Source organism: Schistocerca serialis, chromosome 2 (assembly GCF_023864345.2).
Source record: "Schistocerca serialis cubense isolate TAMUIC-IGC-003099 chromosome 2, iqSchSeri2.2, whole genome shotgun sequence".
Classification (NCBI taxonomy): Eukaryota; Metazoa; Arthropoda; class Insecta; order Orthoptera; family Acrididae; genus Schistocerca; species Schistocerca serialis.
The window spans coordinates 855,116,368-855,140,505 of NC_064639.1; the positions used below are offsets into that span (position 1 = coordinate 855,116,368).

A 24,138-nucleotide genomic window follows, 5' to 3' on the forward strand; every position below is an offset into this window, starting at 1 on the left:
CTAGAACATACTCTAAGCTCAAACATAATGAGGTACCTCGAACAGAATGGCCTCCATGCCAACCAGAAAGGATTGCGTAAACATCGGTCATGTGAAACTCAACTCGCACTTTTCTCACTGAGACATGGATCAAGGCAGTCCGGAGAATCTAGTATTTCTCGATTTCCGAAAAACACTTGACTCAGTAGGGCTTCTACGTTTATCAAAAGTACGGTCAAATGGACTATCAAGCGAAATTTGTGACTGGATTGAGAAGTTTTGTTTGTCATTGACTGATGTAGAAGTAACTTCAGGTGTCCACCAGGGAAGTGTGTTGGGACCCTTGCTGTTCATGCTGTTTCTTAATTATCTTGTAATCAATGTTAATAGTAACCTCAGAAATTTCACAGATGGTAAATTTATCTGTAATGAAGTAATATTTGAAAACAAGCTGCAAAAATATTCAGTCGTATTTCGAAGTGAACGAAAGACTGTCAGCTCACTGTAAATGTTCAGAAATGTAAAATTGTGAGGTTCACAGAACGAAAAGAATGTAATATCCTTTGACAACAGTATCAGCGAGTCACAGTTAGAAACTGTCAGCTCATACAAATACTTGGTAAACACTTTGTAAATGATCTGTAATAGAACGATCACGTGGACGTAGTCGTTGTTATACTTCGGTTTATTGGTAAAATACTAGGCAAATGGAATTATTTTGCAAAGGAAATTGCTTACAAATAACACGTGCGGCACCTTCTGGAATACTGTTAAAGAAGTGAGAGGAAGGGAGGGAGAGAAGAGAGAAAATCCATATCAAATAAGACTAATAGGGGATATCGAACGAGTACAAAGAAGGGCAGCACGAATAACAAAAAAATTGTTAGACTTATGAGAGAGAGTCACAGAGATGCTGCAGGAACTGATCTGACAAAAATTTATACATAGGTGCAAACTATTCCGAGAAAGCATGTTTGGAAAGCTTCAAAAAACCTCCTTTAACTACCGACTTCTAATGAACTACAAAGACTACCACCTCCGAATTTACGTGAAAACTCTTAAAGGTTTCCAGACGTTCTAAGATTCTACATCTTTATTCTTCATGGCTACGTATTTATTTCACAAGACAGTCACCCTGGCAACGAACACGTTTCTCCCAACGACAAACTAGTTCGCTGATAATGTCACTCTAGATTGACATTGTTGACGGACCACCACCTCACATCTGATTGCACCGCTTCACCATCATCAAAGTGAAGTCCTCGAAGATGTTAAAATCGATTGGGGTGAAGTCGGGACTTTATGGAGGATGATCGATGACAGTGAACCCGAGGCATCGGATTGTTGCAAATGCAGTAGCGCTCTTGTGTGGTCTGGCATTGTTATCTTGAAGGAGAAGGTTCTCCTCCTCGAATTCGAAAGTCTATTACAGCACTCTGTTTCTCTCGCGCCGACGCAGTTAAGTTACCCACCGACATGTTACAGGCTGCAATAGACATGAAGAATAAACATGTAGAACGTTAATAGCATTTGTTTGGTATAAAAAGCGTTTCGAAGTTTCAGATAAAAAATTCGAAGGCATTACTTTCCAGCATGCCCCTGCACAATACCCCATGCGTGTCTCCTACAGGGATCGCGAGTACTAGATTAACTATTGCGCACACACACTGAAGTCATTTCTCCCGTACTCCATGTGTGAATGGAATGGGAAGTAGCCCTAAAAGCTATACGACGAGAAGTATCCTCTGCCATACACTTCAGTCGTTCTCAGAAAAATTAGATTTTGCTTCATTCATTATCTGTAGAATACTGTCTCCTTGCTGATGCTGCTGTTGCTGCTGCTGTTGCTGCTGCTGCTGCTGCTGCTGATGATGATGATGATGATGATGATGATGATGTGGATCTTTTGAGGAGGGATATTTCCTTTTTCTCTAGTGTCTGATGTGCCGACCTTTAATACACAAACTTCATTGTAATCCTTTCCGCTACAGTAGCTGTGATAAGAAAGTATTCTAGTTACTTTATCAGCTTCCTGAAGCAGATATGCATTTTGGTTGTAATTGTTATTGAGGTCATAACTCGGATGACTGGTTTGATGCAGCTCTCCACGCTAGTGCAGCCTCTTAGTTACTGGATATAATCTTCAGCATTCTTCTGCACCACCACATTTCAAAAAGCTTATATTCTCTTCTTGTCTGTACTGCTTATCGTCCACGTTGTACTTCCGCAAAAGTCTACATTCAAGTCGAAGACCTTCAGAAAGGATTTCCTAACACTTTTATATCTGATGTAAAATTTCTCTGCTCCAGTGCTATATACGGCTGTGGTTTTATTTAGTGAAATATATGTAGTTCGCTTGTAATTACGTAATAAATAATCTGGTGCCGTCTGATAGTTATTTAGAATTTTAGTTTCGTTACAGGCTGGTTGATTACACGTACCAATAGTCGCACATTGAGCTCAAAATTTGTCAAAAACCACAAATTTTTACTAATCACTGTCTTTAACTGTGAATAACATTTTAATTGCACATTCTGCAGCGTAGTTACATGTCTTAAGCTGTTCGACTCAACGACACTTTCACATTGACGCACCTCTTTCACGCGTAGTGCAAATGGTATTGATTGTTGTCAAATTTTCACTAAGCGTAGTGAAGACAATATTCTGACGTCACAGTTCTGAAGTAACGTAAACTACCTCGAGGGCTACAGGAAAGTCTCTCTCTTCGGCCTTGAACTCCTTGCTTCACGTTGCCCAGGAGAAAGCAGGGACTCTGTGTGACGTCAGGCGGACGCACGCAGGGGCCAACTGTTTCTAGTCTGCCGTGGACTCATGCAGGCCCCAAGCCTGTTCAGCAATGTCCTACCTGTGGTAGCACTTCCTGACGTGACGTTTGACATCCCGCGTACACGCTATCTACACCTCGTAATGTGTTAAATCTTTCCGCATTGCCGCATTCTTCCAATGGCCGCACTTTGTTGTTTGCCTGCATGTTCTGTTGTGCATTTATCACCCAATCGCTTTGTACCTCCAGGCTGTTCCATGCCCACCGGCCGTATCACACGGAGAAAGAAAGATTTGCTTTTAGTTTACTTGATGGTTCGCGCGACAACTTCCAAGCAGAAACCTTTGACATCTAGGTTATTCACATGTATCGAGCTTGGCTTGTTTTCGGCTGATAGCTCTGATGCTACATCTCTAGTAACTTCCTCTTTGTTACCTACATTGGCAAATCACAAGTCCTGTCGGCATCTGACGTCGGTATCTGAAAGGCGGGCCTTCAGCTTCTTGGGTTTTTCGTCCTAGTTATGTGTCCAGTCGTAAATTTTCTAATTTTTTCTGTCTAGTAAATAAAGTGGTTTTATTCCTTCTTCGTACAAGTCTTCTTTTATTTCACCGACACATATTTATTGTTTAAGTTTTAGTTTTGCTCCGTGTTGCATAGAATTTCACTACCTGTCTAGTTTACTTGATCGGTTCCAATCTCCCAAAATGTCCGCAGATTTTTAGCCTGCATTTTTCATGTCCGAGTAAAATGTTGGCATACTTTCTATTTTTGCATGTGCTCTTCAGTATGTTATTCCTTCGTCAGTATAATTTAGACCTCATATTTTGTAAAATAACTTCCGTTCTTTCGGATTTCTTCAGTGTGCCTCTTTCTTCTTAGGATATGGCTCGTCTGATGCAACTGAATTAAAAGCTGTTTGTATTGTGGCATACGCCTTTCGATTTTTTTACTTTTGAATCATCTTTAGTGACCTGTAATACATGCTCATTCACTAAGATTTTTCTTAAAAATCGACCCTGTAATTCCAGGTGAGTTTTCGTCATAATGAAGAAGCATTATTGCTTCAATGGTTGCATACGGGGCTGACTTGTTCTTATCAACTTGCCTCACGTCTCACGTCTTATCCTGTGGAAGTGGCCGAGCTGTTCTAGGCGCTTCAGTCTGGAACCGTGCGACCGCTACGGTCGCAGGTCGAATCCTGCCACGGGCATGGATGTGTGTGATGTCCTTAGGTTAGTTAGGTTTCAGTAGTTCTAAGTTCTAGGGGACTGATGACCTCAGACGTTAAGTTCCATAGTGCTCAGAGCCATTTTTGAACCTACCCTGTGTTACATCTTTGATACGAGGTCTGGCCGTCGTTGCTGCCCGCCACTCCAAGCAGAGTTACGGCGTAGCTGCTCAGTCTGACACGATCTTTAAGACTGTTGTGTGAAGTAAGGTGGGTGTAACGGGAGAGATACTTTGACTGTCGAACAGGTGGAGCTGAAACAGGCGGTGGGCAGTCTGGACGCTCAGGTGACGGAGGGCGGCGGCAACCTGAGCGTGGGGCAGCGCCAGCTGGTGTGTCTGGCGAGGGCCATCCTCAGGAACAACAAGGTGCTCGTCCTGGACGAGGCCACCGCCAACGTCGACACCGAGTGAGTACAACCCCTCACTATACGCCACCGACAACTGCTCTGTCTCTCAGCCTCCCCTAGACCACAGAAAAAGTTTCTTATTTCTAGCAGTCAGTCTAGCAATCTTTCTGAGTACGTTCATATCAGCCACTTTATCTGACACAAAAACAAGCCAGAGTTTTATTGATATGTCCTCCAAACCCTGAACTAGAGCGCGATGCATGCGGGTACATATCGATATTCTGGGTCAGGTGAACGTTTGTTACATCGGCCAAAGTAGGCTGACGGAAACGGGAGGTGCTACATCATACAGTACTAATGCCATATTTAAGTTTGTTGAGATGTTCACGACGGGTGTTAAAAGATAAAACTTTCATTCCATTCCTGATTGATATTGCATACAACCGGCTGGCACATACACATCACTTACCGCAACGTCTTACGTCAGCGGTAGACGGTCACATTACCACCTGGTACCACTGCACCATCTACAGCCCTCAGAAGCGAGCAGTGTGATCTTTTTAAATGAGTTACTAATACTTTGTCCAGTTAGGTTGCAATGCACTGTGGCTTTTTATCCAGCGATCTAATTTTCAATCTTAGTCTAATTAGTAATTCTGAACTTAAAAGGAGCGATAGTTTCCGTTAGAAGGCCGTACACTCCAAACCCGGTATGCCAAACAGGCAAAATCGTCGTGAGCATTGATGTACCAGGTTGAAGATAACTGGTTGATAAAACACCAGAACCTGTTGCATGAAGTAGTTCGTAACTGCCCGCTTCACATCCTCGTCGGACAGCAGTCGTCGACACTTCAGCGCCTATTTGAAGGGAACGAAGATGTGATGGTCGGACGGGGGAGACATCAGGACGATTGCGCGGGTGTTAGTGTGTCGCCCACTTGTTACCCATAATTGATGATGCTTGCCTCCCAGGTCGACAGGCGTCTTGTGTCGAATCGTGACCAGCGCACCATTCCACAACAGCGGTTTTCGACAGAGTTGTTACCCGAAACACATCCTAAATTCTCTGTTGGCTTTCTAGTGGGTTTGTCTTTCGGCAGCCAACAAAATAATGAAACATGTTAGTCCAGTTTAGACGCATCTGGTAGCGCTGCAACTGTTGACGTTTCGGCATTTACCGCACGCACGTACAAAAAGCGCGAATGCCACAATAATCCCTTGCCTACATGTTAGTGCTTACATACCTGCAACGGAGTCGCGATAAGTTACGCATACGCTGCAGGGACGCCTCGAACAGGAGATTCTTGTTCGCCCATTGCACTAAACTCGGTGAATTCGTATATTAGTATTTGTTTGAAATGCTGCTGTAGTTCAATCATGTAACTACCAAGGTCAGACACGGAAGGGGGATACAAACCGAGCGAGGTGGCGCAGTTGTTAACACACTGGATTCGGGAAGACGACGGTCCAGAGCGGCGTCCGGCCATCCAGATTATTTAGGTTTTCTGTGATTTGCCTAAACCGTTCCAGGTAAATGCCGGGATTGTTCCTGGGCCGATTTCCTTCCCCATCCTTGACACGAAGTTTGTGCTCCGTCCCTAATGACCTCGATGTTGAACAACCAGTTTTCCTTCCTTCCAGGGCTACAATAATGGACTTAATTTTCTACCTCTAAATAACTGGCGAAGCTTTACTGATAAGTTAGATTTGCCATAATCTCTGAGTTTATACACACTGTAGCGGGGTTTTCTTTTTTTAAACCACCCACATTAAAATACTGAATGCCGCAGGACGGACACGCTGATCCAGAAGACGATCCGCCGCAAGTTCAAGGAGTGCACCGTGCTGACGATCGCCCATCGCCTCAACACCATCATGGACTCCGACCGCGTGCTCGTCATGGACGCTGGACAGGTCGCGGTAAGTCTGTCGAATTACATCTACCTGTTCAAGGCGGGACGCCAAGTGAGTCAGGAAGAAATTTAATTTACAAACTGATGCGGATGCCATCACTTCATCTAGGAAATATTTAGGTACCGCCCATGAAGTAAACTAGCGCCCTGTGTCGCGTTTTGGCCTCAGTCTCGTGAAGATTGAAGAATAACGGGGATTCTCTGACTGGATTCAGTCTTGATCAATGCGACCCAAATGTCACTCAGATTGGCATTTTTTCTCGTTTATTAATTGTTAATACACAAACTAACAGGTACGTTGCACATGTCGAGTACATCATAACTTTGCTTTAATAAACATGTAAGTAAATACGCTTAAAAATAAACAAGGATTTTGTAGTTTCATTTAGGACATCTGGTCTTAAAATTAGTAGCAATACCATAGCTGAGACCAAAGTAAATTACGGGACTGGAATTCCCCTCCCAAGTATGCAGAACTTACACTCCTCGCCCTCAAGCAGTTTGCCTGTACTTAGCTAAAAACACCCTGACACTGACGCCGATCAGAACTCGAGCTTCTACACTTAACTGTAGAGAATGAGAAGCATAAACTAATGAACTAGTAAAGGCAGAGAAAGGGGACGTTCCGTGCTCCAACCAAATTAGTTTCCAAATGTATCACAAACTGTTGTCATGGAGTACTGTGGAGCCTCAAAAATCACAATTTTTTTGTATAACGATTTGATTCCTGGCTGCCAATACTTGCGTCATTTTATCTCCTCACGAACAGGTTTGTTTGTTTGTTTGTTTTTTTTTTTTTTTCTTCTTCCACACCACATGTTTACTAAGATGGACAGTCTGGTTGATGGTGTAGTTAAGATATGGAGTACTAGCTTATCATAAATTATTTAAATAAAAACCTTTTTAATATAACAAATTTTAAAATGAACTAAAATGTATAAAATAATCATCCTTGGCCCATACAGATGGTTCTGAACATTTGTGCTTGTGAATTTTTAATAGCTATGATAATACTTAACAAAATTTAAAACAAAAAACGAGGAGTACATGCAGCGGATAACTGACGCATGAAAATTTTAGCTAAGTCGCTAACGTTTTTATTGCTCTGCAAATGATATGAACTGTTTTCGTTGCTCTCTTGGCTATTTACTATTTACTGTTAACCGTTGCATGCGTCCCACGTTTTTTGTTTCTAATTTTACAAGTATTCTCATAGCTACTAAAAATTCATAACTGCAAATGTTTACTACTGTATTATGGGGGCTACAAATCTTTATGGGGCTAAAAGAAATTATTTTATACTGTGTAGTCCACTTTAAAAACGTGTTACAGTATGGTTCTTGTACTTACTTTCTGCTTTTTAGTCTTTGGGGTGTGAAATTTTCACTAGATTTCAAACAGTTTTGTGAGATTACAACAGAGACATGTGGTAAATTTAAAGTTCAGCTTCTCTTCACCTTTCTCCTCCGTATGCCTTGCGAAGACTGTGAAGGTAAAAGTGAGAGATATTCAAGCTCACTCTGAGGCTTACCAACAGCGATCTTACCAGGAAAATTCGCGCCTGGAATAGTAGTGGGGGGAAATAGCAGTGGTACACGAATTACCCTGCGCCACACTCCAGACAAGGGAGAGTTAATATTTCACTGTCATCCAGTTCAAAGTTGTGTTGAACGTTCTGAATTACGTATATAGCTCATCGGGAAGTTGCCTTGAAATCAGGTTGCAAGGTTTGTGCCGAAAAGACAAGTAGAGAAGAAAGCTACCTATCAAAAAAGGATGGAAGAATTTCTCACCTTTTTATCATAGAGTTTTTCCTGGGCAGCAATAACAGCAGCACTTCAAAGAGAATAGCTACATTGTTTGGAAGTCCGTTCTAAACACGGATGCACTGACTGCTCATAGCACGCAGCTCAGTTTCTGGGGTCCGGTATACTGCAGAAAAGACAATTGAGTCTGCATCGCCAATTCTTTGCTCGTGGCCTTAATGAGAGAGGCCAGTTGACATAAATAAACTGTTTGTTGACTAGTACTGGAGTATGGGCACTCAGAGTTCTGAGAGGGAAAATTCTCTGTGGAGCACAATATCTCTCTTGTAGCATCTCTCGTTGGAGTTAGTTAAGCATTTAGAGAAGCTCTTGTGTTGGCTAGGCAAACAAATCCACGATGATCTGTGCAGCTTTGCTTTGACTGTTCCGTTAATTACAACCAGTAATGGCCCCAGATCAACGAACCTTATTATTTGGCCGCGGGAGAGTTTTGTAAGTAATGTTCTTCGTAAGTGGATTACACATAATTAACACAACGTCTATCTTTCCAATGGCAAAATTTCTCCCTTCGTTCCACCTTTCGACGATCACATACGGAGTTCATTCTTTAATCTGGAAATATATCTGTTTGTAAAGTCCATAAGCAAACCGGGTAAACAATTGCTCACTTCCAGGAGATACCACGTTCAAACCGCGTAGGATCGCCTCTAGACTTGATAACAGCATCAGCTGGGCGACGAGGCGCTTCAACCGAGATGCGGTAGATATGCATGTAGCCCTGTGAACAAAACTGTCATCTTGGAAGGCGAAAGAATCCGCAGCACGCTCTAAGCATATGTAAAAGACATCTAGTCATCGATATTGTTGAAATAAAGATCTTGCCGTAAGTTTACGGTAATACGAATGGGTCGACACAGCTAACGTTCGAAATAGGCCACCAAAACATCACAGAACTACCTGAAGTGCACCCTTCGCATACTGTAGGTTAAACGTCTCATAGGGCTGTCGGTACACTCGACACCTTGTACCATCTGAAAAAGGGATAGAATGGCGGCTCGTCGGAACACAATACTTTCTCCAGGCAGCTATTGTCCAGACTGCGTCATTTGGCACGTTGAGGACGAGCAGCTTAAGATGGACCAGCATTCACCAACAGCGTGAATTCCTTTCGTGATCGATTATCATTTACAAGGAGTGACGTTGGCCCTGGCCCTTGTCAGCTACAATCTATGACAGTTGTTCCACGCTGCGTTATGTGGTACACAATCCCCTGTAGATAGGTTGGAAAGTCCACTTTGATATACCAACAAATCAGGCAGCTTCATTTACACCGTGACCATGGGCACGTCCTGCCGTCTCCAGGTCAACCCATCTTAACGTGCTGGCCCCGCACCACCAACTGGCCCATACAACACTTGGCTGCCGTGTGACTTCCATCAGCAAAGGAGGATCGCTGACTGCCTGGTACTGTTTTATATCTATATCTGCGAGATTATTCTATTCACAACAAAGTGCCTGGCAGAGGGTTCAATGAACCACCTTCAAGCTCTCTGTTTCTACCGTTCCACTAACGAACGGCGGGCGGAAAAAACGAGCACTTAAATTTTTCTGTGCGAGCCCCGGTTTTTCTTATTTTATAGTGATGATCATTTGTCCCTATGTAGGTGGGTGCCAACAGAATGTTTCCGCAATACAAAACAAGCTGCCCTTCTTCGAACTTTTTCGATGTCATTCGTCATTCCCGCCTCATGCGAATCCCACACCGCACAGCAATACTCGGGAATAGGGCGGAGGTTGGGTTGTTTGGGGAAGAGACCAAACAGCGAGATCATCGGTCTCATTGGATTAGGGAAGGAAGTCGGCCGTGCCCTTTAAAAGGTACCAACCCAGCATTTGCCTGAAACGATTTAGGGAAATCACGGAAAACCTAAATCAGGATGGCCGGACGCGGGATTGAACCGTCGTTCTCCCGAATGCGATTCCAGTGTGCTAACCACTGCGAATAGGGCGGACAAGCACGGTGTAAACAGTCTCTTTAGTACACCTGTTCCACGTTCTAAGTGTTCTGTCAATGAACCGCAGTCTTTGGTTTGCTCTACCCACAACATTATCTATGTGGTCGTTCCAATTTAGGTTATTTGTAACTGTAATTTCTGAGTATTTAGTTGAATTTACAGCCATCAGATTTGTGTGACTTATCGCGTACTCGAAATTTAGCGGATTCCTTCTAGTACTCTTGTGAATAAATTCACACTTTCCTTTATTCAGGGTCAATTGTCACTTTTCCCGCCGTACAGATATCTTACCTAAATCATTTTGCAATTAGTTTTGGTCATCTGGTGACTTCACAAGACGGTAAATGACAGCATCATCTGCAAACAGTCTAAGAGGGCTTCTTAGATTGTCTCCTATGTCGTTGATATAGATCAGGAACAATAGGGGCCTATAACACCATCCACAGCACTCCAAAGCAGTGAGTATGCTGTTCTAGCGTGGTGACTGAATACTTTTTTCTATTGAGCTTATTTTGTTTACCAGGCTGTTGCGTGGGAGCGTAACAAAAGCTGTCAAGAGGTCAAGAAACTCGGCATTAACTTGGTTTCCACTAGCTACTGCCTTCTGAGTCTTACGAACAAAAATACCAGCTTATTTTACGCGTTCGGTGCTTGCGAAAGTCTTTTTGATTCCCACTGACTACCTTTCAGGTCTCCAGTAATGTCGTGGGGATGTTAAACCCTCACCTTACACCTGGAAAAAAAATCGTCACACTCGAGCACAGAAATTTGCATAATTCTTGTATTTGACGCGTCCTGATTGATAGTGTGGGTGACATGTACGGCTGTGTGTTTCAGGAGTACGGGACGCCTCACGAGCTGCTGCAGCGGTCGGAAGGCATCCTGACGGCGATGGTGCGCCAGACTGGGCCTGCTATGGAGCGCCAGTTGCGGGCAGTCGCCCAAGAGGTGGGTCTCAGCTGCCGGCCTGTGGCAAGCGTCGCGGCATTCGTGCAGTAGTGGATATCATCAGCAGAATACACTGGGGCTGGCATTGCTACGAAACTCGTCCTCGTAGAGTACTAAAAACCACCTTAGGGACGCGGTCTGACGCAAATTTTCGTTTGTCTCGAGGTATCCATTTGATTTTGGTGTTGCACAGACAGCAGCATAGGGTTCAGTCCTCAGAGATTTAGTATACGACGCAGTCAACTGAAAACCGAACACCCGCCACAGCGGGGCCATTGAATGGTTCCATTCGAAGTAATCACCATACGCATTTAGACATTTATCCCACTGGGAGACGAAACAATCCATTTATAACGTAGAATGTGGTCAGCTGTCGACGGATCCACGACCACACCCCGTCTTGCACTTCCTCGTTGCGCTGAAATCAACGTCAACGCATTCTTTCTTCAGGTCGCCAAAAATATCAAACTCTGACGGTGAAAGATGAGCGCTGTTCGGCGAATGTTGCAATGTTTCCCAACCAAAGCTCTGAACCGTAGCTTTCATCCGATTGGAAGTGTGGGGGTAGGCTGATGCTGTCTGATAGTATTCCTGGGCACCTTGCAAAGAGTCTTCATAGCGCTGTGCATTGATTGTGGTTCCGTGTATGAGGAACTCGACGAGTAGAAGACCCTTGCAGTCGGAGATGATGATCATGACCTTACCGGAACTTGTGTGAACAGCTTTGGACTTCTTTGGCGGGAAGATGTTGGATGTTCCAACTTTTGGCTTTGACCTTTGGCTGTTGGAATGCTGTCGGACTGAATCATCCTGTTGCAGGGTAACGCCCACGCCCCCATTGCCAATCTGACAAAGGCTACACTTCAGCGATTTGGTTGTGGACACTGCAGCATTGTTCGTAAAGCCCAGATCTTACACTATATGACTTCACATCTTGGGCGACCTCAAGACAGACATACGTGGACTTCTGTTTGTCAGACAAGGAAGTGCAAGAGTGAGCGCAGTTATGGATCCATCAGCGGCCAACCTCGTTCTACGAAACAGGGACTGATCGTGTTGTCTCCTAGTGGGATAAGCTTCTGAAGTGTGGCGATTACTCTCGAATAGAAACATTCCATGGTCTCGCCGTGACGGATGTTCGGTTTTAATTTGAGTGCCCCTCATATTATTCGACTGACTACAGGAATGTCTTGAAACTGGCCTTGGTGAATTGAGTTGGTCCCTTTGGAATTCATTCTGGGCAGATACTTACGGCATACACTTACTTTACTAGCTCATACATGTGATACGGGAAGAGACCATATCGGTTACACACATTTCATAATGAGGAGAGCAACGTAAGTGGTCTCCTGAAACCTGTACTCTTGTGGGTTAATTTGAACTTCACAGAAGATGATATGGATGGCATGGAACCCAGATGAGCTCGGTCTTCACCATAAAACAGCACACAAATAGTGTCTGAAACAAGTTTTTATTGCCTTCTTGTAATATGGGTCCACAGATTCTATAATTTTTTAAGTCATGTTATCTTGCTTTTTAGCTATTGTTCTTTACCGCAGCAGTTCCGCCATTTGTGCCATTTCCAAGCATAAGACTTTTGACACCAAACAGTAACAGCTAAAAGCAATAGGACATACAAAAAAAGATTGTCTGGCAGTACAATAGTTGTTCTCTGTAGGTAATTTCAAAGTGTGCACTTTCCTCAGCAAATACATTACTTAATTTCGTTACTGACAATCCAGTAACAGTTCCAACACACACACACACACACACACACACACACACATATATAATCTCTCTCGCCGCCCCCCCCCCCCCCCACACACACACATATACACCCTGAACGGAATTGCAGGAATGGTAGGCTATTCCACAGGCAAGTAACTCGTCAATTAAAAGGAAACCTGGAGACGAATCATTGTCATGCAGCTCCATTTAGGAACTACCTTAACAGAGCAGAGCAACTGAACGACTGAAGTGAAATTAATTTCTAATTTTTGATCATAGCGTAAAGATAAGCTATTAAGGTCAAGAAAAACGTTAAAAATTGTCAAAGACCAAGCCTCGAATCTACACTCTTGATGATCGCGGGAAATGTGCTTACCTGCCGAGGTATCAGTACACCACTCTAGAAAAGTTCAAGTTTCAGTAAAGCATCAGAATTTGGAAAGTAGGAGAGAAGTACTGACAGCAGGAAGATGCAAACTGAGCGTTTCGCCTCCCTCGATGGCTCAGCTCGTAAGGCAAGGGTTTGTTTGAAATTTGATTCAGCACACAAATTTAAACTGCCAGGAATGTTCAAAATAGCCCATACTCCACCATAAAATGAAAGTCATTCTAGACGAATGATTAAGTAGTTTCGCAAATTTTGAAATTGTGTGTGACCCGATAACCAATACACTTCAGAAGGATACATATTAGTTAAGTTCCAGTTAATTCCGTCAATATTTCCTGTTGCCTTCTTCGGGAGAAACATTTTTCTTCCTTACCTTGTCAATTGCTTGCTGTACTTTCTTTCTAAATAGTTGAATTTCTTCACAGCCGACCTTGGGTATTGTCTGCGGTGCAGAATTTTACTTAGTCTTCGAAGTGCTCTGCTGTGCCCATTGTTAAATAGTTGTCTTAGTTGTGTGGACCTGTTTGAGAACTAGTCATTAGAACTGTTACAACAAACATATCGTTTCTCGCAAGTGTCTTCGTCTGCGCTCAAACAAAAGAAAAACAGGTAGCTACCAAATAATCCACGTTCTAAACACAATATGCTTAAAACAGCTTCGTATGATTCGTCGCCAATACTGTGTGTTATTCAGTGACTCTCATTTAATAAACAAGTTATTTAATCCATTTCAAATATCCAAGTCGTACTTCATAGAACGTGGTCTGCTACTTGAAAATTTTTGTGTTTTATGCGATAGCTCTGGCCTTTTGCATGTTGATAATGCTTTTTTGTTACAGACGTACCTGAAAGATCAGCCGGAAATAGAATCCGTGCGTTTGTGAAACCAAAGAAACTGAATATATTGACGCGAAGATATTGGTCCTGCTTTGTGCCACGTGTGCTGCACTTTCAATTAGACTTCAGAAACTATTTAAAAAAATTGAAAACAATGAACTGTTTCGCTGCTGCATATGTACAACAGTGCGTAGTGAAAAACCAGTCAAAGAAGAGTTCCTGCTGTGATGATATTTATAGTGTGTTCAGTGGAACCAACAAATGTATATATGATACAAGCTTTTGTAGTAGTTCCTGTAAGTGCTCATGATTTTATAAGAAAAAAATACTGTGAAGAAAATGACAAATGTACTTTTTTAAATAGTAACACAAATATTTCTTTCATGTCAGTTTCCATTTTAATAAATTTCAATTTTTTCTCTAGTCAGATTTCATTATTTGGCGGAGCGAACGAACAAAATTACCCCTGTTAAAATCGGCTCCATTTTCGACAAAAATCTTTATTATTGCAAGAGAAAAATATATTGTTCCAAATCAAACAATTAAATAAAATTGACCAAAAAGATTCTTAATTCAATTAATAAGAATCTAAAATGCTAAATAATTAAAATCTCGTGAGGAAGTAAAAAGCTGTTTCCTGAAACAAATGTCTGCTGTTAAGTGATGTTACATAAACTCGGAATATATTTTCCACAAATGCGTCGAATCTCTTTTTCCTTCAAAAAACGCATACCAATTCTCTAAGTTACAATAACCAGAAAAAAAATTTAAAAAAATAATTTGTTTGGCACTTACGGTGGAAGTCTGTCGGAATACTGGCTAGAGTCTCTGCTTTTTAACTTACACTACGAACTGTAGTTGCGGTACTAAAATAGTCCTGTTTCTCAAATAATCTCAGTTTTACAATATACGGGATGAATCACTCGAAACTTGTACCTCTATTTGTTTCGTGAACGATTCAAGACCCGAAGGATGACGGTGACTAAAGATATACGCAATTTTTTAGCGTGGGTAACTCTTAAATTTTGTACCAACCAAGATTCTGAAGCAAGATTTTTTAATATAACGACGTACTTTATTAACGGCATTCGAAATCTCTTGAAGAAAAAAAAACGTCCCGGGATATAACACTGTTGGCTTTTAAACTTGAAGCAAAATATCCGAGAAATAAACTGCAGGGACAGATTCGTGAGTGCAAATGGAGAATAAAAGGTCCCATGAACACATGTCCACGGTAGATGGCCCTGACGAATGAATTTCCTCTGACAATGTCTGTGTGTTCCTTGTGTGTTGTTGGCTGTGTGATTGACACAGCGCACTCTAAGCTGCAAAATGGTCCGGTATTCATGTCGGCAACAAGCCGAGATGGTGTTTGTGGACGGCCAAGCAGATGGACACGGTCACAGAGTAAGATATCTTTGTCTGTGACACGGTCGAGAGACAGCACGGCTACAGCAAAACAAGTACCCTCACAGACACCAACCAAATCACACAACATTCAAAGCCCTTTAGGGGCATTTATTTCATCATGGGGCCTTTCAGACAGACGAACGTACAGGGAGGCGGCGGACTGTGTGTACACCAGATCTGTGACCTGGTTCTCCAGAATATAGAGACGAACCCTTGTACATGCTCCAGGCTAGTGGCTCGCCAACATGGTGTAAGCCGAAGTTGGATTTTGTGTATCCTGCATGACATATGCTACTATCCCTGTCACCCGCAACGAGAGCAAATATTTCCAGCCGTGGATTTCACTCTACAGGATGGATTTTGTCGATGGTTTTTGTACCAGGCCATCACAATTATGGGTATCTGTCATCGGTCCTCTTCCCTGAAAAAGCAGCCTAAAGCAGAAATGCCACCATCAAGCTGTATAATTGTCATCTGTGAGCCATAGACAGTCTTCGGGGAATGGTTGAGGCGTCTCATCAGCATCAATGTGTCGGCAGGGATTCTTGGCGACCACATACTTTGGCTGGTTATTATTCCAAAACGCCTTGACGGAGATATGTACCTGGACTCCCTGCGAAATACTCTGCGTGAACTGCGTGAGAATCTACCTTTGTCAGTGCAAGTTACCTGGTTTCTGCGTGATGGAGCACCGCCCCACTTCCGCAGTAGAGTTCGCTGATACATCATCAACATCTTCCCCAGATGTTAGATAGGATGCGGAGCCCTGCAGCATGGCCTGCTAGATTACTCGACTTAACCCCCCCGGATTTTTACCTCTGGGGGAATGTAAAAAGCATTGTGTATATTGGACCAGTTCCTGATGTTCAGACCTTTCAATAACGTATTCACGACCCCTGTGACGCGATTCGGAGAGAGGACGGAATGCGTGAAAGAGTGCGGCATCCATAATGCGTTGTATGAACTCTTCGAACATCTGTTATGATGTGGATGCGATGTAGCTCTGTACTGTATTTCAGGAAGATTTATTGTTTAGTTGCACGCACACCGTCTGTTACCAGACAAGCGATGGTAGTACCTTTTTCCCTCAGTTTTCAGTCAGGAATCTGTCCCAGCTGTTTGTCGGTGTTTGTTAAAGTTCACTGTATACGTTGACCATAAAAAAAACGACTATATATATAAAATGTGTAAGAAACACCTAATAGTACAATTAATTATTTCTTTATTTGGCAATATGAAAACTTCACCTTATTGCCAAATGTAATGTGTTGCCACTTGCCAACAAAACTCAACTCGGTCTTCTAATCTAAGGTTCACTATCGCAGAGCATAAGAACCTTAATGTTGTGTCGAGTAACTTATAAACAGGCTCAAACCTTTTTTGACATAGGTATCTTCCTCCTACTACAAACTTGTATTTCATTTTACGATGTATCTGAAACCAAGTCGGAATTCCTTCAGCATATCGAGGCATCTCAAGTTCAATTCCATCCTAAATTTCATGAAAGCAACTTTCATTTCATTAAAATGTTTGTTTCCTTAAATGATCAAGCGCTTCTTTTTAAATAATTTTTTCAACAGTCAACTGGAAACTATGGCAAACAAATTTATTTACAAAACAAAACAGAATACACAGATGTTATGAGCTTTAGTTTTGGGATCTTAGCATTGACTCGCACATTGATTTCAACTAATTTCTGATGTAAACGACCTCATAAATAAGCCTGTATTTATTCCATGATAATACAGTGATACTGATTGAAAACACATTGTTAAGCTAATACTAGATTCACGAAACCCCCTAAAATGTACATAAACTATTTAATTACTGCTGGTATTTCAGGAAAGATAAACTGTAATGTAATTATTTAGGATTACATACACCACAAAAGCAAAAATACGTAAGATGTTTCTAGTTGTTCTTGCATTGTGACATATTCCTTTCCTTGTATCTTCCGTCTGCTGTACAAGAAATTATAGTTAAAAACGACGCCTATATTAACCATTTTGTTAAAACGAGGAAGTGCGAGAGTGGGTGCGATTGTCGATCCGTCAGCGGCCGACTGCGTTCTACGAAACAAGAATTGATAGTATCGTCTACCAGTGGAATAAGTGTCTAAACGCCTGTGGTCATTACTTTTGAATGGAACCACTCCATGGCCCCTTGTGGCGGGTATTTGGTCTTCATTTGACTGACCCTCATATCTATGTATGCATACATTCGTATTCATTGTTTTGTAAGAGTGAAAGCGAGCACGTGTGTCCCTGTCGCCTTGCTCATCTCATCTCCTCATCTGGGCATAAGGGCAAAGCTACCCATTAGACAATAGCTGGATCTGAAGCATCTTTTGTTAAGCCGAATACGTCAAAGAGGCGTTGAACTTAGAGTTGGGGATGGGATTGGGTTGCTGTGGGAAAGGAGATCCGACAGCTAGGTCATCGGTTTCATCGGATTAGGAAAGGACGGGGTAGCAAATCGACCGTGCCCTTTCAAAGGAACCATCCCGGCATGTGCCTGGAGCTATTTAGGGAAATCACGGCAAACCTAAATGAGGATGGCCGGACGCGGGATTGAACGTCGTCTTCCCGAATGCGAGTCCAGTGTACTAACCACTGCGCCACGTCGCTCGGTACTTAGAGTTGATTTTGGACAGTAAGGTGGTGGTGTGGTCACGCTGTGCATTAATATCCTAAGTATATGTGAGAGTATGTGGAGCTCTTGTTAACAGAGCAGTGTAGTCAGCGATGGGAGAGTATTAAAGTGGCTCATGTTTGTCAGTCACTGTCGGAGATAGTGTAGTGTCTGTCAGTGAATTTTGAGAAATAGTTTTAACCAACCCAGTAACAGTCATGGTACAGTCGGAGGTATCGTAGGTAACATCACTGATTTACACGATTAGCTAACCATGGTAGAACTGTTTTAACTAATCAAGCTGCCACAGTCAGAGGGTCGGTCAGTCACAGTAGGTGCTACTAGTCATAAGGACTGTTTTAATGTGTACTCAATAATCTTGGTTTTAAACCAGCTGTTAATCTTGCCCATGGGGTGAGTAATCCCAAACTTCTTTCCTTTTACAGTTCATCAGGTTCCACCACCAATTGCTTAGTAAAGGGGATATTACTTCGAAACAGTGAGCTTTGGCAATACCAAGGAATTCTCCTGGTTTTGACTTCATTTAAAAACCGTCACTTCAAAAGCTTTGAAGTTTTATGCTTTACTTACGCTCCACTGTGTTCTATTAGTTGGTGTGCCTCGAAGGTACTGAGGGAGGGGTTAAGATGGTAAGACACTGCCTGCAATCCTATTCCGGAGGACAGTGAATCATATCCCCGTCTGGGAATCCTGATTTAGGTTTTAAATGGTTCCTTTATCACTTATGATGAGTCCCGGGATGGTTCTTTGGAAAGAGTTTCTTCCGCCTGTTTTTGCAAACATTTGAGCTTCGTCTCTAATATTTCTTCGTTGAAACTATGATCTTGTTTTTCTCACTTAAGTAACTTACCGTAATACAAGGCTGCTTATTATCCTTAGTGCTGCGGTATGACAAGCATCTTAGGTGGTGCAGAGGAGTGTATTCAGATTCCAGAATCCATCAGTAGTAGGCGAGGTAAGTACTAGAGCATTTTTTCCATAATACTGTTCGACGAAAAACTTCAGTATACATACTTGAAATTGCAGTCTAAATTTTCTCACGGCTGCATCTCCTATACAGGCGTCTAGCAACTGTTTCACCTTTATTTGACATTATGACAGCGTCTCCTCTTATCAGAACGTTATCGATTACATTTCTTTAGAAATGTGATCTATTCTTTGCGGACAATGGTAATGAGGGCAGTCGTCGAATTGAGTATTTGTTTCCTGACAAGAAGCTGTTGTTTCGAAGTATTTGATGAATATTCAGCGCGCTTCAAATTAACATTCGTAGGAGGACAGTCCAGAGTCGGAACGACTTTCGTTGTGTTAGTCTTCCCCTGCAAACCATACGGAAGGAAAGCGTCGTCCTTCATGCTGAAACAAGCAAAGTTAATTCCCAGAGTATTGCTAGATACTAAAAGGCACCACCAAGATGGTTAACTTCTATACATACTACATAAGTGTGTGCTGTATCTGAGCAGCCTCCATAGATTGTTTGCAGATGACGCTGTAACTTGCCGTCTAGTAAAATCATCAGACGATCAATTCCAATTACAAAATGATCTACAGAGAATTTCTGTATGGTGCGAAAAGTGGCAATTGACACTTAACAAAGAAAAGTGTGAGGCCATCCACATGGGTACTAAACGAAATCCGATAAATTTAGGGTATACGATAAATCGCACAAATCTAAGGGCTGTCAATTCGACTAAATACCTAGGAATTACAATTACGAGCAACTTAAATTGGAAAGACCACAAGACAATATTGTGGGGCAGGTGAAACAAAGACTGCGCTTTGTTGGCAGAATACTTAGAAGATGCGACAAACCCACTAAAGAGACAGCCTACATTACACTTGGTCGTCCTCTGCTGGAATATTGCTGCGCGGTGTGGAATCCTTACCAGATAGGATTGACGGAGGACAGCGAAAAAGTGCAGAGAAGGGCAGCTCATTTCGTGTTATCGCGCAATAGGGGTGAGAGTGTCGCTGATATGATACGCGAGCTGGGGTGGCAGTCACTGAAACAAAGGCAGTTTTCTTTGCGGCGAGATCTATTAACGATATTTCAATCACCAACTTTCTCTTCCGAATGCGAAAATATTTTGTTGACACCCACCTGTTTAGGAAGAAATGATCATCATAATAAAATAAGAGAAATCAGAGGTCGAACGGAAAGATTTAAGTATTCCTTTTTCCCAGGTGCCATTCGAGAGTGGAATGATAGAGAAATAGTATGAAAATAGTTCGATGAACCCTCTCCCAGGCACTAAAGTGTGAATTGCAGAGTAATCATGCAGATGCAGTTGTATGATGTTTCACATTTCCTCTTAAACAATTGGATCGATTTCAGTCAAACTTGATAGTCGATACATATTACTTACTATCTGGAAAGAAGTACTGTGAGGGTAAGAACCAGCAACCTCCCATTGGGAAGGGGGTGAAAACGTAGGCAGAGAGAGGGGGAGGAGGAGATGGACTAAGAGAAGAGTGGAATAAATACATGCCCGGGGAACAACGGCTTCTCGGCTAATATATTGACAGCGGTTACCTACGGTACCGAGTCCGACGTGTTATGAAGTGTCAAGTGTTTCGTGTGGTCGAATGCCATGAGTGCTAGTGCTGTGTTATGCAAGAAGAGAAGGGGCAGTCATGAGAGATTGCAGAGAGGTTTGGAATTTAACCCAGGACGTTGCTGTAAAATCTAGTGATCAGGAATTGTAAACCACCACCTCTCTTCTCCTTGTCGTTCAAACACTGGCAGCGAATATTTGTCCTAACATCACGATTCGAACAGGTTGTGTCGGAGTAAAGTGTTACACAAGTGGGTGCTAACGACCTCGGTTATGCATCTTCTATGTAGGAATGAAACGTCGTGTGTGGATCAGATCAGTTAACTCAAATGCGGAAAAAACTAGACACCACACAAAGAAGAATATATACAAACTCCTTGTGGCAGAGTCTTCCTCGAAGATTTAACGTAGTAAAAATTGGAGGTCTTTCTATACTGTAATTGCACTTACTTGCTTTTCTCAGTTTGTGATTAGAGAGGGTGTAAAAGGACATGTGCCACTTTCTTTGAAGAAAATGGCTGCTGTTTGAATTGGTCCCCAATCAGCTGCTGCTCGATACTGTACTACTACTACACTACTGGCCATTAAAATTGCTACACCAAGAAGAAATGCAGATGATAAACAGCTATACATTGGACAAATATATTATACTCGAACCGATATGTGATGACATTTTCACGCAATTTGGGTGCATAGATCCTGAGAAATCAGTACCCAGAACAACCACCTCTGGCCGTAATAACGGCCTTGATTCGCCTGGGCATTGAGTCAAACAGAGCTTGGATGGCGTGTACAGGTACAGCTGCCCATTCAGCTTCAACACGATGCCACAGTTCATCAAGAGTAGTGACTGGCGTATTGTGACAGGCCAGTTGCTCGGCCACCATTGACCAGACGTTTTCAATTGGCGAGAGATCTGGAGAATGTGCTGGCCAGGGCAGCAATCGAATATTTTCTGTATCCAGAAAAGCCCGTACAGGACCTGCAACATGCGGTCGTGCTTTATCCCGCTGAAATGTAGGGTTTCGCAGGGATCGAATGAAGGGTAGAGAGACGGGTCGTAACACATCTGAAATGTAACGTCCACTGTTCAAAGTGCCGTCAATGCAAACAAGACGTGACCAAGACGTGTAACCAATGGCACCCCATACCATCACGCCGTGTGATACGCCAGTATGGCGATGACGAATACATGCTTCCAATGTGTGTTCACCGCGATGTCGCCAAACAGGGATGCGACCATCATGACGCTGTAACATGGATTCATCCGAAAAAATGGCGTTTTGCCATTCGTGCACCCAGGTTCGTCGTTGAGTACACTATCGCAGGCGCTCCTGTCTGTGATGCAGCGTCAAGGGTAACCGCAGCCATGGTCTCCGAGCTGATAGTCCATGCTGCTGCGAACGTTGTCGAACTGTTCGTGCAGATAGTTGTTGTCCTGCAAACGTCCCCATCTGTTGACTCAGAGATCGAGCCGTGACTGCACGATCCGTTACAACTAGGCGGATAAGATGCCGTTAGGATGCAGCACGGCATTCCGTATTACCCTCCTGAAACCACCGATTCCATATTCTGCTAACAGTCATTGGATCTCTACCAAAGCGAGCAGCAATGTCGCGATACGATAAACCGCAATCGCGATAGGCTACAATCCGACCTTTATCAAAGTCGGAAACGTGATGGTACGCATTTACACGAGGAATCACAATAACGTTTCACCAGGCAACGCCGGTCAACTGCTGTTTGTGTATGAGAAATCGGTTGGAAACTTTCCTCATGTCAGCACGTTGTAGGTGTCGCCACCGGCGCCAACCTTGTGTGAATGCTCTGAAAAGCTAATCATTTGCATATCACAGCATCTTCTTCCTGTCGGTTAAATTTCGCGTCTGTAGCACGTCATCTTCGTGGTGTAGCAATTATAATGGCCAGTAGTGTACTTGAAATAAGAATCTTATTATTTCTACGAATAAAGTAAGATACCTACATGCGGTGAGGAAGGATGTCTCCTTTACTATGAGTACTGATACTGAAAATGTCTTTACAATAGTTTTTAATCGTCGAAGCTAGACAATTAGAATAATGAAAGAGAAGAAAAATCACAGAACCTGTTAAATGGAATGAACGGTCTAATACGGAGAGATTAAGGATAGGGAGTAAAAGAAAGAGGAGAGTCGAAAGTGATAATAAGTAGTAGAAATGGAATAAGTGATAAATTAAACATTAAAACTCGGAACCACGAAGTAGACGAAATGTCAGAATTTCTCTACCTTGGAAGCCAAATTACGTATGATGGATGAAACAAGGAGAATATTACAAGAGTACTAGCAGAATTATAACAGGCATTTCTATCGAAAAGAATTCTAATAATGTCAAACGTAGGCCCTCATTTGAGGAAATGTTTGGGAATGTACATTTGGAGCACATTATTGTATGAAAGTGGTTCACAGATTGTAGGAAAATGGGAAAAGAAGAGAATTGAACCTTTGAGTGTGAGGCAGTAGAAGGATGTTGAAAATTGGATGGACTGGTAAGGTAAAGAATAAGTTGGTTCTCCGCAGAATCGGCAAGGAAAGGAGTGTATGGACAACACTAACAAGAAGGGACAAGATGATAGGACATTTATTAAGACATTAGAGAATAACTTCAGTGGTACTGGTGGGAGCTGTAGGGGTTTAAAGCTGTAGGAGTAGAGAGAGACTGCAATACACCCAACAAGAGTACGGTGAAACGAAGAGTTTGATGCAGAAGAGGGAGTTGTGGGGGATCGGATCAGATCAGTAAGAAGAGTGATGACCCATAAATAAATAAATAAATAAAATGGTTAACAACAAGCTTTTAAACTTGTCGAACTCCCAATTATTGATTTCTTAGACGCGTTATCAACTAACAGAAAGTAGGAATGACGTACTGACCGGTTATGGTCAGAGACCGTTTCCCATTAGGTACCTATTGTACAATGCTATGAATAGCCTGTAGGACAAGTGTTATGAAACTTTAGTAATATATACACAATAACTAGTTGTTGTTAAGAACAGATGTCACCTATATCACATAAAATAATTGTCAAAATGTAACATGTGATTCAAAGGTAGATGCATGGAGAGTAAATTATGGAGTGTGAATTACACAACTCTCCAAATAATGTATAAAATAAAATGACAAAGAATCGCTGTTGTGACCAGTATTATCTTTGCAATACAATACTACGAAAATGTTCAATATTTTTTAACACTCTAAGCATTTACTTTGGATAACAAAATATTATTTAAAATGTTATAATTTGACAATTGTTTTATTAGATATACCAAGGTGACATATGTTATTAACAAAAACTGAAAGTATTTTGTATATCTTACACCAATTTTCAGATGTCGTTTCTGCATAAAACTTGTTCTGTATCCATAACGTTGGAAAATCGTCTCTGAGCAAAACACAATTAAAAATAAGTTATGCAGCAGCTTCGCTCGTTATAATATGTCTTTTCTACAGTTTATCAAAGCTGTGAAACGCAGCCAACGAAAACTATAATAGAAAGTAATTAGAACGAGCCACTCATTGTTACATTTCAGATACGTTCAGTGA

At 42.2% G+C, this 24,138-nt stretch overlaps 1 protein-coding gene across 1 annotated transcript in view; it reads left to right on the forward strand.

The window, feature by feature from the left end:
- The window catches only part of LOC126458155 (ATP-binding cassette sub-family C member 4-like), a 215,910-nt gene extending 201,774 nt beyond the window's left edge, over positions 1 to 14,136 (forward strand). Inside the window, exons 23-26 of the mRNA XM_050095017.1 lie at positions 4,244 to 4,404; positions 6,135 to 6,264; positions 10,876 to 10,986; positions 13,942 to 14,136. Coding sequence (XP_049950974.1) covers positions 4,244 to 4,404; positions 6,135 to 6,264; positions 10,876 to 10,986; positions 13,942 to 13,986 — 447 coding nt within the window. The 3' untranslated portion in view covers positions 13,987 to 14,136. The remainder of the gene's footprint in view (positions 1 to 4,243; positions 4,405 to 6,134; positions 6,265 to 10,875; positions 10,987 to 13,941) is intronic.
- The last annotated feature ends 10,002 nt before the right edge of the window (positions 14,137 to 24,138 follow it).